This window comes from Heloderma suspectum, chromosome 3, assembly GCF_057233095.1.
Source record: "Heloderma suspectum isolate Gila_16-S chromosome 3, 16-S_ref, whole genome shotgun sequence".
In the NCBI taxonomy this organism is placed as follows: Eukaryota; Metazoa; Chordata; class Lepidosauria; order Squamata; family Helodermatidae; genus Heloderma; species Heloderma suspectum.
The window spans coordinates 284,048,671-284,066,623 of record NC_139460.1 but is presented as its reverse complement, the minus strand read 5'-3'; the positions used below and the strand labels follow the sequence as shown (position 1 = coordinate 284,066,623).

Here is a 17,953-nt window from a genome sequence, read left to right as displayed (position 1 = left end):
AGGAACCTGGGAACTACAGACCAGTCAGTCTGACATCAATCTAGGGATGTACGAATCCCTTACCTTGTTCCGGTCCTGGGCATCCACGGTGGTGGTGGGGGAAGCGATCCGTCCCTCCCCCTGGAATCCTCCCCAGCCGGCTCCACTCCATGGCAAGGCCACGAAGCTGCCAGCCAGGGCCGGCCGCAGCTGGACTTCCGGCCACTGCTGGGCTGCTGTGGCTGCAAATGGCAGCCGTCATAGCAGCCACCATTTGCATCCTTGCATTAGGCTATGATAGGCTAGGCAAGTATTTACGTAGCCTATCATGGCAAAAGGCAGAGACGCAAATGGCAGCCGCTATGCCATTTGCACCCCTGCCTTTTGCCGTGATAGGCTACATAAATACTTACGTAGCCTATTACGGCAAGGAGAGGGAGCACAAATGGCGTAGCGGCTGCCATTTGTGCCCCTGCTCTTTTCTGTGATAGGCTACGTAAGTATTTATGTAGCCTATCATGGCCTAATGCAGGCACGCAAATGGCGGCTGCTACAATAGCTGCCATTTGTGGCCGCAGCAGCCCGGCAGCAGCCAGAAGACGAGCCCGAGCCACATCCGCCGCTGCATCTGCCACCAGGTAGGTCCGTTCCGGGATGGATTTCAGGGGGTGGCAGGGTGAGGAGGCCATTCCGCCACGGACTCCGGGGGTCCGGATTCTAAAGAATCCAGCCTCACTGGAGTCCCTGGCGGAATTCTCCAACATCCCTACATCAATCCCTGGGAAAATTCTGGAGCAGATGATAAAGCAATCCATCTGTAAGCACCTTGACAACAATGCCGTGATTACTCAAAGCCAACATGGATTTGTCAAGAACAAATCCTGCCAGACGAATCTGATCTCATTTTTTGATCAAGTAACCTCCCTTGCGGACTGTGGGAATTCTGTTGTCATAATATACCTCAACTTCAGCAAAGCTTTCGACAAAGTGCCCCATGATATTCTGAGGAGCAAACTAGCTCAAAGTGGGCCAGATAAAACAACCATCACATGGATCCACAGTTGGCTACAGAATTGGACTCAAGGAGTGCTTATCAATGGGATCTTCTCAAACTGGGGAGAGGTCACAAGCGGGATACCGCAGGGCTCAGTCCTGGGCCCAGTGCCTTTCAACATTTTTATTAATGACTTGGAGGAGGAGGCGCAGGGAATGCTGATCAAATTTGCAGATGACACAAAATTTGGTGGGATAGCTAATACCCTGGAAGACAGAAACAGAATTCAAACTGATCTTGATAGACTGGAGCGCTGGGCAGAAAACCACAGAATGACATTTAATAGGGATAAATGTCAAGTTCTGCACCTAGGAAAAAGAAACCAAAGGCACAGTTACAAGATGGAGGATACTTGGCTCAACAACACTACTAGCGAGAAGGATCTTGGAATTGTTGTAGATCACAAGCTGAATATGAGCCAACAGTGTGATGTGGCTGCAAAAAGGCAAATGCTATTTTGGGCTGCATTAATAGAAGCATAGCTTCCAAATCCTGGGAAGTACTAGTTCCCCTCTACTCAGCACTGGTTAGGCCTCATCTGGAGTACTGTGTCCAGTTCTGGGCACTACATTTTAAGAAGGATGCAGACAAACTGGAGAGGGTTCAGAGGAAGGCAACAAAGATGATCAGGGGGCTGGAAACAAAGCTGTATGAAGAGAGACTGAAAGAACTGGGCATGTTTAGCCTTGAGAAGAGAAGACTGAGGGGAGATATGATAGCGCTCTTCAAGGACTTTAAAGGTTGTCACAGAGAGGAAGGCCAGGATCTCTTCTCGATCATCCCAGAGTGGAGGACATGGAATAATGGGCTCAAATTACAGGAAACCAGATGCTGAACATCAGGACAAACTTCCTGACTGTTAGAGCAATATGACAATGGAACCAATTACCTAGGGAGGTAGTGGGCTCTCCCACACTGGAGGCACTCAAGATGAGGCTGAACGCCATCTGTCAGGGATGCTCTGATTTGGATTCCTGCATTGAGCAGGGGATTGGACTCGATGGCCTTGTAGGCCCCTTCCAAACCTACTATTTTATGATTCTAGGTGCATGAAGAAGGAAGGAAGAAGGTGGCTACGTGTATGTTGAAAAGGCTCAATTACATCTTGGTTTATTAAGCTGAACTATGATAAGTCTGAATTGGGCCTCTCTCACTCCAAAGCTATTGGAAAAGGCTTCAATGAATATGGGATGTGGGCCTAGGAACTGGTATTAAACTAACTGGTATTGTTTGCAAAATATCTCCATACTTCCTTTACTTCAATATTCCTGTCTTCTTTCATAAGGGTGGCAGTGACAGCTGCTGCTTCTCTAAGGGTTCAGTTGGGGACAGTGCAGAGTTGCACTGGTTCCTCATGAAAACATTCTGGCCCCACATACACACAATGACACAACCATGTTGCTCTACCTACCTGGTTGTCCTGAAAGACCTGGTGATCCTGCTGGGCCAGGTTGTCCTGGAGGTCCAGGAAGTCCTGGTGGTCCAATAACATTCATGCCAGGTTGTCCTCGATCTCCTTTCCTTCCTTTGAGGCCTGAAGAACCTGGCAGACCTCTGGGACCAGGTCTTGAAATACCTAATGCAAGATTTTATATGTCAAATTATTTCGATGTTTATATGTTTTATGTATCAATGTTTTTAGCTATTTAGAAAGATTTAATTTCAACATAAGAAAAACATTATCATGGAATTTCTTATGGTACATATTATTATTAATAATACTACATATGCAACAAAACAAACAACATTAGTAGTCTCATTGGGGTATTTTTCTGTAACAATACATACCTGGCCTACCAATGGCACCAGAGGGACCTTGTAGTCCTGAAAACACAATACATTTGTTAAACATCTATATTATGTGGGTATTATTTTGAGCTATAATTATTTTAGTGCCCTTTCCCCTAAAAGAAATGTATAATTTGCTCAACTGACAGACATTAACAGCACATTCCTATACATGTCTACCTAATCCTAAGTCCCACTGAGTTACTAAGAATTTCTACTGAAAACAACATGAACTGTGAACCACCTCCCTCTACTTGAAGCCAAGCAGATTCCCAGGTTTAGTTCCACATATTCTAATCTGAAAGCAGTCAATTTTGGTTTTTTATTATTGTTTTATTTATTAAAAGATGTATACCCTGCTCTTAAATATGGATAACTTCAGGGTAACAGTTACAGCAGGTAGAACAATCCATATTAAAACAACAAATATTAGCCATAGCTGTCCTCAAAAGACAGCACACGATAAACCCAATTTCAGCTAATTAAAAAAAAAAAATCATATTGAGAACTCCTCTGAAATCTGTAAGGATTTTTTGTCCTTTGGTTTTTCACTTACTGTAGAGATATTATGAGGAATATGCATATGTATATGGGGGGCATAGCTTATGGGGTGCAGGAGAGCTTAAGGGCTGTGAGAGCCTATTAGCATAGCATGCTGAAGGGGACTTAAGGGGTAGGACTTGTAAGTCCAAACCTGACACATATGTTCGCCTGACTAACTTTATATAAGCAAGTAGCTCCAGGAATCAAGACTAAGATACAAGATCAGAGCAAAAATGTGTGTGCCAGAGCTGAGAACAAGCATGCACAATTGTTACCCACCAAACTGAATGTCAACCAGCAGACACACATGGCTGCCCACGAGGGCAGCAGCTTAATAATTCACACGTTCTTGCTGCATGGCCAGCATTGTAAAAATTATGTGTGTGTGCGCGCATGCATGTGTGTGTATATCTATTACAAGCAACCAGCAGGTGGGCAGTATAGGCCATAGGTTTTGCTGTTTTAGAGCACTAAGTACTAATTATCAAAATGACCAGCTGCACTGCTTTGTATGTTGTGCTAGTGCACGTGCATGTTAACATACTACTGTGATTCACTGTACAGCAATAAACAATAGAAAACATTATTTTAAATCCATCTGATGTCTTTCATCACTTTCACATGCATAGCAGAATCGGGCGGGATTCAGGTGGCAGAACTTGAGGACCTAAAATGGACCACCAGTGATCGTATTTTTCAGTGCTCTCCTATCTGAAGAATCGCCTGCAAGAAGAAACCATCATAACAGGAGATGGGCTGGGCTACAATCTTGCTTCCTGATATGCTAGTTTCTCTCTCTCTGTCTCTCTCTGTCTCTCTCTTTTTTTACTTGCAGGAGGTTTGAATGATCCCCTCATGTAAAAACAAAACAAAACAAAAACTCCCTGCAAGTAAAAAAGATCTAGCCTGCTCTCTGCTAGTACCTAATTGCATAAGGGACCATTCAGAGGGTTGTTTCCAACCCTTGACCTGCAAGCACTGGTGAAACGGTTTGCTCTAACCCCTGCAGCCCTACCCCCAATCTACTCTGGAGGGTTGGGAAACTGTCTGGGGGAGTTTTGGAAAGCACACAGAAAGCGCCAGGAGGGAAGGGAAGACAGCAAGGGAAAATCTTGTCACACGAGCAGAAATCTGCTCATGCCATGTTGGATTTCAGCCAAAAACAGCATCCCCCACCTTTAGTCTGAAGTAGTACAATCCACTCTGTCTCAGGTCTCTACCACTTCATTTCAACACACATGTAGACCTGACAAGGCCTCAGTACAAAGTACCTCTGGCTCCGGGGGACATTGACACACCAGTAGCCCATCCTTCATTTGCATCCCCATTTGGTCCCCAGAACCTCATGGTGTGACACCATTTTCTCATATCTTGCTTCTTCTGCTTTACTTAAACCTGTTTATGGTCTCTCACCAGGTGCTCCATGCTGGCCTTTAAGTCCTGGGGGTCCTGAGTAGCCCTTATTTCCTTTTTCACCAGGTATTTCATCATAATACTCTGTCTTAAATAAAAAGAGTGACAGACAGAAGGACAAGAAAAGGGCAGGGGGAAAGGAAAAGAATAACAATGAAGAGAAAGGCTTGGCAGCCAGTAGCAATAGCTATCTTTGAGTGACAATTTGATTTTCTCAATCAATATTCTAAGATGGATTTCAACTGATTTTTAAACTGGTTTTCCTTTTGTGGATTGCTTTCTAAATGATGAATCAATCCAAAAACAAATCATCATTAATGTAATTGAACTACACATGCCTAGACAAGGTTATTGGACATCAATCAGCACTCTATTACTGGGCATGCTGGCTCTGTAAATTTTAAGAAAGTAATGTGAAACATTAAGGCATACATAATTTGCACTTACTGGACCCTGAATTCCTTGTCTGCCAACTTCACCTTTCCTCCCCTGCATTAGAAAATGGAAACTGGTCATGTTGAAATAAACATTCAAAACACTGTAATTTCTCAAATCTAACAAAATTATGAAAGCTACTGACAATGTTCGATATAAATGCACTGGCCGCTTGGGATACATGTTAAATAGAATTGGAGAGGAAATTAATTAATTTTTTTTAAAAAAATGTCCAAACACTTCTGGATTGATCATTCTTTTGTCTCAGGAATTGGCTCCCATTTCCATGGGTTTTTCTACCTTTTGGGTTTCCTTTTGTATCCTGGTCTACCCCCTAGGGGCTAGACCCTGCAAAGACTTACCTACTATCCACTCTAAATCAACTCCCTGCAAGGATATTCTTGTGATTCTTTATGCTATCACAGTTCTTGCTAGTCACTAGTTACTATCACAGTTCTTGCTAGTTACTAGTGTTTATAAACACCAGAATGAGGAATGCTTTTGTTAGCCAAATACAGAATTGTACTGGTAATGTCAATAATTCGCTTGTATTCGCTTGTATGTCATTTTTCATTCTTGTTGTAACCCACCATGAGCTTTGGAGAGGTAGGATAAAAATAGTTTAAATTAAACATTAAATATAAAATAACATATTTCAGTGATCCCCCTTCATGGATCACTGCCTTGTTGTGGCAAAGGGGCTTGCGTAACTCAGTGAAGCCATAAGCTATGCTGTGCAGGGCCACCCAAGACGGACAGGTCATGGCAGAGAGTTCTGACAAAATATGGTCCACTGGAGAAGGAAATGGCAACCCACTCCAGTATTCTTGCCAAGAAAACCCCATGGAACATATCACAAGGCTAAAAGATATGACGCCGGAAGATGAGCCCCTCAGGTTGGAAGGTGTCCAATATACTACTGGGGAAGAGCAAAGGGTATTTCCAAGTAGCGCCAGAAAGAGTGAAGTGGCTGGGCCAAAGCCGAAAGGACACTCAGCTGTGGATGTGTCTAGTGGTGAAAAGAAAATCCGATGCTGTAAAGAACAATATTGTTTAGGAACCTGGAATGTCAGATCAATGAATCAAGGTAAGATGGAGGTGGTCAAACATGAGATGGCAAGATTGAACATCAACATCTTGGGAATTAGCGAACTAAAATGGACAGGCATGGGCGAATTTAATTCAGGTGACCATCATATCTACTACTGTGGGCAAGAATCCCTTAGAAGAAATGGAGTAGCACTCATAGTCAATAAAAGGGTGGGAAAAGCAGTACTGGGGTACAATCTTAAAAACGATAGAATGATCTCAGTACGAATCCAAGGCAAACCATTCAACATCACAGTAATTCAAGTCTATGGCCCAACCACTGAGGCCAAAGAAGCTGAGGCTGATTGGTTCTATGAAGACCTACAACACCTTCTAGAACTAACACCAAAAAAAGATGTCCTCTTCATCATAGGGGATTGGAATGCTAAAGTAGGAAGTCAAGAAATCACTGGGATAACAGGCAAGCATGGCCTTGGTGTACAAAATGAAGCAGGACAAAGGCTAATAGAGTTTTGCCAAGAGAACACGCTGATCATAGCAAACACTCTTTTCCAACAGCACAAGAGGCGAGTCTACACATGGACATCACCAGATGGTCAATATCGAAATCAGATTGATTATATCCTTTGCAGCCAAAGATGGAGAAACTCTATACAGTCAGTAAAAACAAGACCTGGAGCTGACTGTGGCTCAGATCATGAGCTTCTTGTTCCAAAATTTCGGCTTAAATTGAAGATCGTAGGGAAAACCACTAAACCATTCAGGTATGACCTAAATCATATCCCTTATGAATATACAGTGGAGGTGAGGAATAGATTTCAGGGATTAGACCTGATAGACAGAGTGCCTGAGGAACTATGGACAGAGGTCTGTAACATTGTTCAGGAAGCAGCAACTCAATCCATCCCAAAGAAAAAGAAATGCAAGAAAGCCAAGTGGCTGTCTGATGAGGCTATACAAGTAGCTGAGGAAAGAAGGGAAGCGAAAAGCAAGGGAGAAAGGGGAAGATATATCCAACTGAATGCAGAGTTTCAGAGAATAGCAAGGAGAGACAAGAAGGCCTTCTTAAACAAACAATGCAAAGAAATTGAGGAAAACAACAGAATGGGAAAGACTAGAGATCTCTTCAAGAAAATCGGAGATCTCAAGGGAACGTTTTGTGCAAAGATGGGCATGATAAAGGACAAAGAAGGCAGGGACCTAACAGAAGCAGATGAGATTAAGAAGAGGTGGAAAGAATACACAGAAGAACTATACAGGAAAGATCTTAATGTCCCTGATAGCCATGATAGTGCGGTCACTGAACTTGAGCCGGACATCCTCGAGAGTGAAGTCAAGTGGGCCTTAGGAAGCATGACTAACAACAAAGCTAGCGGAGATGACAGTCTTCCAGCTGAGCTATTTAAAATCCTAAAAAATGATGCTGTTAAAGTGCTGCATTCAATATGCCAACAAATTTAGAACACTCAACAGTGGCCACAAGACTGGTAAAGGTCAGTTTACATTCCAATTCCAAAGAAGGGCAACGCCAAAGAGTGTTCAAACTACCGCACAATTGCGCTCATTTCACATGCCAGCAAGGTGTTGCTCAAAATCATACAAGCTAGGCTTCAGCAGTATGCGAACCGAGAACTACCGGAAGTACAAGCTGGGTTTCGAAGAGGCAGAGGAACTAGAGATCAAATCGTCAACTTTCGCTGGATCATGGAGAAAGCAAGAGAATTCCAGAAAAACATCTATTTCTGCTTCATTGACTATGCTAAAGCCTTTGATTGTGTGGATCACAACAAACTGTGGCAAATTCTGAAAGAGATGGGGGTACCAGACCACCTTACCTGTCTCCTGAGAAACCTGTATGAGGGTCAAGAAGCAACAGTGAGAACCACACATGGAACAACTGATTGGTTCAAAATTGGGAAAGGAGTACGACAAGGCTGCATATTGTCACCCTGCTTATTTAACTTATATGCAGAGTACATCATGAGAAACACCAGGTTGGATGAATCACAGGTCGGAATTAAGATTGCTGGGAGAATTATCAACAACCTCAGATACGCAGACGATACCACACTAATGGCAGAAAGTGAAGAGGATCTAAAGAGTCTTTTGTTGAGGGTGAAAGAGGAGAGTGCAAAAGCTGGTTTGAAACTCAACATTAAAAAAACGAAGATCATGGCATCTGGCCCCATCACCTCCTGGCATATGGAAGGGGAAGAATTGGAAGCAGTGACAGATTTTATTTTCTGGGGTTCCAAGATCACCGCAGCCGGTGACTGTAGCCATGAAATTAAAAGACGCTTGCTCCTTGGGAGGAAAGCTATGGCAAACCTAGACAGCATAGTAAGAAGCAGAGACATCACCTTGCCGACAAACATCCGCATAATCAAAGCTATGGTTTTCCCAGTAGCTACGTATGGCTGTGAGAGCTGGACTATAAGGAAGGCTGAGGGCCGAAGAATTAATGCTTTCGAGCTGTGGTGCTGGAGAAGACTATTACGAGTCCCCTGGTTCAAGGAGGTCAAATCAGTCAATCCTAAAGGAAATCAACCCTGAGTGCTCATTAGAAAGGCAGATACTGAAGCTCCAATATTTTGGCCACCTAATGCGAAGAGAAAACTCTCTGGAAAAGACACTGATGCTGGGAAAGACTGAAGGCAAAAGGAGAAGGGGACGGCAGAGGATGAGATGGCTAGATAGCATCACGGATGCAATGAATATGGACTTGAGCATGCTGCAGGAGAGAGCGCAGGACAGGAAGGCCTGGCGTGCTATGGTCCATGGGGTCACGAAGAGTCGGACACGACTGAACGACTGAACAACAAAACATATTTCAGAAATTTACTTATTGTTAGAAATTGTATTTCCCCGTTGCTGACTTGGTAATGGAAAATTGTCTGATTGGGTGACTAAGGGAGCAATCCTATGGCCGCTAGACAGCAGCTAGACAGCCATAGGATATGCTGTTTTCCAGGAACCGACCTTGGAGCCCGTGCTCTGAGGTCAGTTCCCAGAAAACCTACCTCCCCCCACTTCCACACTGCCTCTGAGGCAACGCAGAACAGCCCCGTCCTCAGCACTCGCAAGAGGAATATGGAGGGGCCGGAAAGGGGCATGGCTGAGGGTGTTTTGGGGAAGAGAGATCCTCTTTCCCTGCTCCATGCTCCTACAGCTAGACAGCCGCAATCACCTGTCTAGCAGAAAAAGCAGGGCTGAAGAGACACGGAGGGAATGATAGGAGGCGGCCGCCTAACTAGATAGGATTGCGTCCTATGTAATTTAAGTTTGGCACTGGTTGACAAAGGAAGCAAAATAACATAGACAGAAGTGAAAACAGGGTTTTACCTTAGGCCCAGCTTTTCCAGGCAATCCTGAGATACCCTGGTCTCCCTTTTCTCCCTGCAGGAACATAATTGATATTACAGTGAAATGAACGCTCTCATATCACAAACTTGCAACACATATTTCTTATCTGTAATGTTCCTTTGAAACCAAAATCCTATTAGGCTATTAGGGTACATCGATCTGCTTCCATTATTTACTATGAGCCCAGTATTTCACCTAAGCAGTTTTTTCTCCTATGAGCCCAGTATCTCACCATGCATTTTAGGTTTCTCTTTTGATTTCTCTTCTGTTTCTCCTTCAAGGTTTCCTAATAACCCCAGTGAGGATTGTCTAACAGATGCATTGTATCTTTCCCCCAATGAACTGGTCCCAATGGCTGTGTGCTAGCTCCAGTACCAGAGGAGGTGGGCCTGTGTACACCAGCTGCTGGGAACATGGGTGGGAGGGTCCAGTTGTGCTCATGTACTGCTTGTGGGTTCCTGGTCGACAGCTGGTTGGCCACTGTGTGAACGGAATGCTGGATAGACCCTTGGTCTGATCCAGCAGGGCTCTTCTTATGTTCTTAATAGTGTTTTCTGTTAAAAAATGGTAGTTAACATTTTGAGGTGCAATGTACCCCAACACTTTTTGTGAAGCTTGTGTGCTAGATTATGTCTTTGGAATGTGATAGCAGTAAAATCTATTCTTTATGTTAAACTGGAGTCACTTTGAAATCCATCATATCTTTATTTCCAGCTAGGATTTTAATGGGGTCAACAGCAGGTTAACCCAATAGCAGATTAATAGGAGCAAATGCCTGGCCAGCAGCCCTCCTCCATGAACCGAGCCCACTACAGAATCCATAACATTATTACAGGAGGTTGCCAGGAACACCCACAACATTTATGCTCTTCAGTCTTGCCTTGCCCCATTCTGCCCCTTATCTGGCCTTTTCCCTAAGCTATTCCATCCCTTTTCTGATCCAGCCTTCAATTTTATTGGACAGTAAAATACAGACCACCATTTCTTTTGCCAACAGCCCACAACTTTTCCAGTCTTGAACTACCATGACTAACACTACATTCCTACTTTTTATAACGTATAGCACAAAACAGTTTTAAAGATTTTCTTGTTACCAGTAAGCCGGGTGGACCAGGACCACCATCCTTTCCAGGCCTACCCTAATAGAAAAAGTAATAATAGGAAAACACTACTTTAATACTAAGTATATCATTGTCATTACTGTTGAACAAAATAGGTGAATAATGTTTATGCAGTTCTCCCAGTATAAAATATAGGATTCTAATAAAACATGATTTAGGGTGCAATCCTATGGGTTGCATCCTGGGTACATGTAAGTGCCCAAACCCTGAGGTTTACAAGCATCCTGTGCAGAGAGGGAGGTGCCTCGTGCCTCTCGTGCTGCATTTTAACTACATGGGCGATTTCGCCGGTCTAGCGGAGGCTTTGGGGAACGGGAGGGAAGGAGGCTGGGACAGTAATAGGAAAAGGCATAAGCCAGCTGCCCCACGTCCTCCCCTCCCTGCTCCCAGGAACGCCTCCTTTCCCCCATCTCTGCACTCTGACGAGCATGGAGAGACAACCAGTGTGGTTCTCTCCGCACTGTTTACGAGGGGGAGGGGGCAGGGAGTGCTGTTTCCCAGCTCCAAGCCCTGTCTTTGACCATGGAGCCAGGACTCCAAAAAATCCTATGTCCCCCACTTTCTAGAGGACATAGGATTACTCCCTCCATAAAGCTGAATACGTGGAACTGAAGATCCAGTGCTCTCAGTCTGCATGCATAGAAATACATAAGAACATCTAGCTGTCTGCAGTATAAGTTTGATAATAATAAAATGTATTTTCAAGTTCTACAAATAACTTTAACTTAACTTTTCTGGGACTCAAAGACGTTTCCATAGCACTAGGGAGTTTTCAAGAATAGATCTATCAACCCCACAAAATGACGTTACACACCTGAACTCCTGGCCCTCCTTGTTCTCCTTTTGCACTTTGAAAATCACCAGGTAAACCCTAAAACAGAGACCCAAATGTTGTTTTAGATTCATGTTACTACACTGAACATACAACTCTTATCATTTTATAACATTTTTATATCTATAGCAATATAAAATTAAAGCGTATGTTAATACATCTTAACTAAAGCCACTGCTTTATAGGGTAGCTCACTATAGCTCACAATGTTGAAGGTGATGTCGTCTTTTCATGGCATTCTGCAACCAGGTTCGAGATTATTATTGTTTTCTTCATCTAGACTTTTGTATAGCAGATGGTACATACACATTAAAATATTCAAAAAGCATATACAAAAAAGAGCATCGGTCTAGTGTGGATCCACGGAGAGCATCTAGCTCAGTCAGCTCTTCATTTTCGTTTCAGTCATGTGCTGCCATCTGGTGCACTGCAATCAGCCAAGCAGTTGCATTGTACACGCCACAGTACAATATATACAGTACACAGTACTCACCACAGGGTCTTTACAACTAAGCAAGTGCCAAGGCTGGATAGGGGATAAACTCTAATCCTTGCCGAAGGCCAGCTGTTGGAGGTTAGGATGGGGAAGGAGTACCACTCCCACTGGTGGGATAGCATGTCCACAACAGAGGCCAATCAAAAGCTCCACAAGTATAGATCGATTGTGGGTGGTGTTTCCAACAGGGGTAGCCCTGAAACAGAGCTCTCCAGGGCGGCTGTGAATCTGCTTGATGCAAAGCCACCCTCAGTCCCACAGTTTCCCCAGATTGGTCTCCAAACCTATGCCAGCCTTGAGCTGGCAATGGAATTTTCCTGCCATTGGCATCAATGGGAGAGGGAATGTAAAAAAAAAAAAAAAAAAGTTTATCAGCCAGAACAGAAAGGGCAAAAATATCACCCCCATCTCCCACCCTGGCCACTGTGGGCTCATAATGTGGAGGTAAGACCATGATGGATCTCCCTTTCCCCTCACAAAATTGCTCAGCACAGCATTGATCTCCATTTAAAGAATGGGATTAACTACAAATTAGGTGCATCCAGACAAACAGTTTTTCATGCTATATATGCTTTAATTATTTATTTACTTAATTATATTTTAAATCCGCCCAAAACAAAAGTTCTCTAGACAGATAACAAAGCTAAAAGAATTCAAACAAAATACTAAAAGCAAACAATAAACAATATTGTTGGGGAAATACAGTGTAAAACTTCTGCCAGCAGGTAAAGAAAGACCTGCTCTCTTTCTGCTGGCAGGCAAAGATCTTCTTATTCAAGCAGGCCTTTGGCATGTAAATGAGGCTGTTGGGATGGACGTTGTTTTTATTCTATTATTGTTGTGTTTTAATTGTGTTTTAATGCATTTGTTTGATTATTGTTGTAATCAAATTTTATTTGTGATTGTAAGCCACCTTAAGTGCCATTTTTCTTGGTAGAAAGGCGGAGTACAAATCAAACCAATCACTAAATAAAACATATAAAAGCATCGATTAATTCTAAAATTTAAAATCTAAAATGCCTGGCAGAAGAGAAATGTCATCAACTGGTTTTGAAAAGATAACAATGCAGGCATGACCAGGTGAGCCTCGGTGGTGGTGGTGGGCATTCCAGAGACCAGGGGCAGGCAACCTGGTACGCTCCAAATGTTTTGGACTACAACTCCCATCAGTCCCACCCAGCATGGCCAATGGTCAGGGATTATGGAAGTTGTAGTTCAAAATATCTGGGGGGCACCAAGTTGATGGTGCACCACAACTGAGAAGTTCCTCTCATAGTCACCTGCCTAGCTTCCTGCAGCAGGGACACCTGGAAGAAGACCTCTGAAGATGACCTAAGGGTCTAGGCAAGTACATATGGGAGGGGAACTGCCTGTAGATCAAGGGTGGGCAACATGTGGCCCTAATGGGATTTTTGCAGCCTCCATTGGGCCCCAATGCCGGTGGGGAGCACCTGCCTCATTTCCCAGGAGAATCGCTGGGAATCTGGCCGCACAGGCACTTCTGGCAGTGGCAGAGTATGGCCCATGACGGGTCAGGGTGGGAGGGATGCAGCCCCTGAACTCACTGATGTTGCCCACTCCTGCTTTTGATACTCTGGCCCCACACCATTTAGGTGTTTAAAGGTTAACACCAAGACTTTGAATGGCCTGGAACTCTGGAAATGGACTGGAAGCCAGTACTGCTATCACTTGACCATATAGACCAATCCCAGTTAATAACCCAGCCACTCTATTTTGAACTAATTTAAATTTCTGAATGCACATGCTTTTCATAACTGGCGTGATAGACATCTCGTGTTGTCCCTTTTCCTGACAACTGTTTCATCTCCCCTTTGCTAGCAGAGTATTTTTATTTGTATTTCTGTGAATTTGAACCACTGCAGTGGTGTACCCATTCACTTTGTTGTTGTTGTTGTTCAGTCATTCAGTCGTGTCCGACTCTTCGTGACCCCATGGACCATAGCATGCCAGGCCTTCCTGTCCTGCGCTCTCTCCCGGAGCATGCTCAAGTTCATATTCATTGCATCCGTGATGCTATCTAGCCATCTCATCCTCTGCCGTCCCCTTCTCCTTTTGCCTTCAGTCTTTCCCAGCATCAGGGTCTTTTCCAGGGAGTTTTCTCTTCGCATTAGGTGGCCAAAATATTGGAGCTTCAGCTTCATTATCTGTCCTTCCAATGAGCACTCAGGGTTGATTTCCTTTAGGATGGACTGATTTGACCTCCTTGCAGTCCAGGGGACTCGTAAGAGTCTTCTCCAGCACCACAGTTCGAAAGCATCAATTCTTCGGCGCTCAGCCTTCCTTATAGTCCAGCTCTCACAGCCATACATTACTACTGAGAAAACCATAGCTTTGATTAGACGGACCTTTGTCGGCAAGGTGATGTCTCTGCTTCTTACTATGCTGTCTAGGTTGGCCATAGCTTTCCTCCCAAGGAGCAAGCGTCTTTTAATTTCATGGCTACAGTCACCGGCTGCGGTGATCTTGGAGCCCAAGAAAGTAAAATCTGTCACTGCTTCCATTTCTTTCCCTTCTATATGCCAGGAAGTGATAGGGCCAGATGCCATGATCTTCGTTTTTTTAATGTTGAGTTTCAAACCAGCTTTTGCACTCTCCTCTTTCACCCTCAACAAGAGGCTCTTGAGATCCTCTTCGCTTTCTGCCATTAGGGTGGTATCGTCTGCATATCGGAGGTTGTTGATAATTCTCCTGGCAATCTTAATTCCGATCTCTGATTCATCCAACCCGGCATTTCTCATGATGTACTCTGCATATAAGTTAAATAAGCAGGGTGACAATATGCAGCCTTGTCGTACTCCTTTCCCAATGTTGAACCAATCGGTTGTTCCATGTCTGGTTCTTACTGTTGCTTCTTGACCCTCGTACAGATTTCTCAGGAGACAGGTAAGGTGGTCTGGTACTCCCATCACTTTAAGAATTTGCCACAGTTTGTTGTGATCCACACAATCAAAGGCTTTAGCGTAGTCAATGAAGCAGAAATAGACGTTTTTCTGGAATTCTCTTGCTTTCTCCATGATGCAGCGAATGTTGGCGATTTGATCTCTAGTTCCTCTGCCTCTTCGAAACCCAGCTTGTACTTCCGGTAGTTCTCGGTTCGCATACTGCTGAAGCCTAGCTTGTATGATTTTGAGCATCACCTTGCTGGCATGTGAAATGAGCGCAATTGTGCGGTACTTTGAACACTCTTTGGCGTTGCCCTTCTTTGGAATTGGAATGTAAACTGACCTTTTCCAGTCTTGTGGCCACTGTTGAGTGTTCCAGATTTGTTGGCATATTGAATGCAGCACTTTAACAGCATCATCTTTTAGGATTTTAAATAGCTCGGCTGGAATACTGTCATCTCCGCTAGCTTTGTTGTTAGTCATGCTTCCTAAGGCCCACTTGACTTCACTCTCGAGGATGTCCGGCTCAAGTTCAGTGACCGCACTATCATGGCTATCAGGGACATTAAGATCTTTCCTGTATAGTTCTTCTGTGTATTCTTGCCACCTCTTCTTAATCTCATCTGCTTCTGTTAGGTCCCTGCCTTCTTTGTCCTTTATCATGCCCGTCTTTGCACAAAATGTTCCCTTGAGATCTCCAATTTTCTTGAAGAGATCTCTAGTCTTTCCCATTCTGTTGTTTTCCTCGATTTCTTTGCATTGTTCATTTAAGAAGGCCTTCTTGTCTCTCCTTGCTATTCTCTGGAACTCTGCATTCAGTTGGGTATATCTTCCCCTTTCTCCCTTGCTTTTCGCTTCCCTTCTTTCCTCAGCTACTTGTAAAGCCTCATCAGACAGCCACTTGGCTTTCTTGCATTTCTTTTTCTTTGGGACGGATTTCGTTGCTGCCTCCTGAACAATGTTACGGACCTCCGTCCATAGTTCCTCAGGCACTCTGTCTATCAGGTCTAATCCCTGAAATCTATTCCTCACCTCCACTGTATATTCATCAGGGATATGATTTAGGTCATACCTGAACGGTTTAGTGGTTTTCCCGACGTTCTTCAATTTAAGACGAAATTTTGCAAGAAGCAGCTCATGATCTGAGCCACAGTCAGCTCCAGGTCTTGTTTTTACTAACTGTATGGAGCTTCTCCATCTTTGGCTGCAAAGGACATAATCAATCTGATTTCGATATTGACCATCTGGTGACGTCCATGTGTTGAGTCGCCTCTTGTGTTGTTGGAAAAGAGTGTTTGCTATGATCAGCGTGTTCTCTTGGCAAAACTCTATTAGCTTTTGTCCTGCTTCATTTTGTACACCAAGGCCATGCCTGCCTGTTATCCCGGTGATTTCTTGACTTCCTACTTTAGCATTCCAATCCCCTATCATGAAGAGGAAATCTTTTGTTGGTGTTAGTTCTAGAAGGTGTTGTAGGTCTTCATAGAACCGATCAACCTCAGCTTCTTCAGCCTCAGTGGTTGGGGCATAGACTTGAATTACTGTGATGTTGAATGGTTTGCCTTGGATTCGTACTGAGATCATTCTATCATTTTTAAGATTGTACCCCAGTACTGCTTTTCCCACCCTTTTGTTGACTATGAGTGCTACTCCATTTCTTCTAAGGGATTCTTGCCCACAATAGTAGATATGATGGTCACCTGAATTAAATTCGCCCATGCCTGTCCATTTTAGTTCGCTGATTCCCAAGATGTCGATGTTCAATCTTGCCATCTCATGTTTGACCACCTCCAGCTTACCTTGATTCATTGATCTGACATTCTAGGTTCCTAAACAATATTGTTCTTTACAGCATCGGATTTTCTTTTCACCGCCAGACACATCCACAGCTGAGTGTCCTTTCGGATTTGGCCCAGCCGCTTCACTCTTTCTGGCGCTACTTGGAAATACCCTCTGCTCTTCCCCAGTAGCATATTGGACACCTTCCGACCTGAGGGGCTCATCTTCCGGCGTCATATCTTTTAGCCTTGTGATACGTTCCATGGGGTTTTCTTGGCAAGAATACTGGAGTGGGTTGCCATTTCCTTCTCCAGTGGACCACATTTTGTCAGAACTCTCTGCCATGACCTGTCCGTCTTGGGTGGCCCTGCACGGCATAGCTTATGGTTTCACTGAGTTACGCAAGCCCCTTCGCCACAACAAGGCAGTGATCCATGAACCCATTCACTTAGACCTTGCTAATTTCATTGGCTAGCAGGTGCTGAAAACCTAAATAATTCACAATCCCAGAACCTAGCTACTTCATGATCTCAAGGTTCAAGGTTCATTTTCCCTGCTCTCCCTAACAGTGGCTCCTGTGGGTGATTTGCTTTGCCACTAGGGAAAAGATTCAAACCCACCTGGCAGGCCACAATATATGACTGGTGGGCTGCATTCAGGTTGGTGGATCTTGAATTGTGCAAATCTGTACGAATGAAGGGGCAAGTATTCAAGTCAGGAGGAGCTTAAAATGACAATTACCCCCTCTTGGATTTCAAGCAGGGCCCATTTTGAGTCAGGCCCAGCTCCCTGACTCAAAACAGGACTCACACCCCACCTCTGCGGCTCCCCTGTTCTCTGCTTCCGGTCTCTGCTCCCCCCACCAAAAAAAATTAGCCTGAAATAAATTTGACTGCAAGCTCCATGATCCCTGGCAGGAAATTCTGTAATGGACTTGTCATTTATAGGCAAAGAGAAGTTCAGGAGCTCTGCTGCCCTTTCCTCTTCCCTCTTGGGTAAGGGAGGGTGATGGGGGAGTTTAGGGAGAAACAGAGGTGAGGAAGCTTGGGAAAGGTGAGGACTGGGCTTTTTTGAATGTTGCACCACTTGAATACTTGAAAAGTCCAATTTATTTTGGAGTCAAGTCAGAGGTGGTCTGCCCATTTCTAGCCTGTACTAGCAAATGTGCTCAGAGCTGAACTAGGCACCACACAGCTG

The 17,953-nt window shown here is 44.1% G+C and overlaps 1 protein-coding gene across 1 annotated transcript in view; it reads right to left on the bottom strand.

Moving 5' to 3' along the window:
* Positions 1 to 17,953, bottom strand: part of COL4A3 (collagen type IV alpha 3 chain) — a 135,736-nt gene that overhangs the window by 59,671 nt on the left and 58,112 nt on the right. Inside the window, exons 15-21 of the mRNA XM_084847141.1 lie at positions 11,561 to 11,617; positions 10,720 to 10,764; positions 9,605 to 9,658; positions 5,225 to 5,266; positions 4,778 to 4,865; positions 2,822 to 2,857; positions 2,445 to 2,609 (exon numbers count right to left, since the gene is read on the bottom strand). Of these exons, the coding sequence (XP_084703267.1) occupies positions 2,445 to 2,609; positions 2,822 to 2,857; positions 4,778 to 4,865; positions 5,225 to 5,266; positions 9,605 to 9,658; positions 10,720 to 10,764; positions 11,561 to 11,617 (487 nt within the window). The remainder of the gene's footprint in view (positions 1 to 2,444; positions 2,610 to 2,821; positions 2,858 to 4,777; positions 4,866 to 5,224; positions 5,267 to 9,604; positions 9,659 to 10,719; positions 10,765 to 11,560; positions 11,618 to 17,953) is intronic.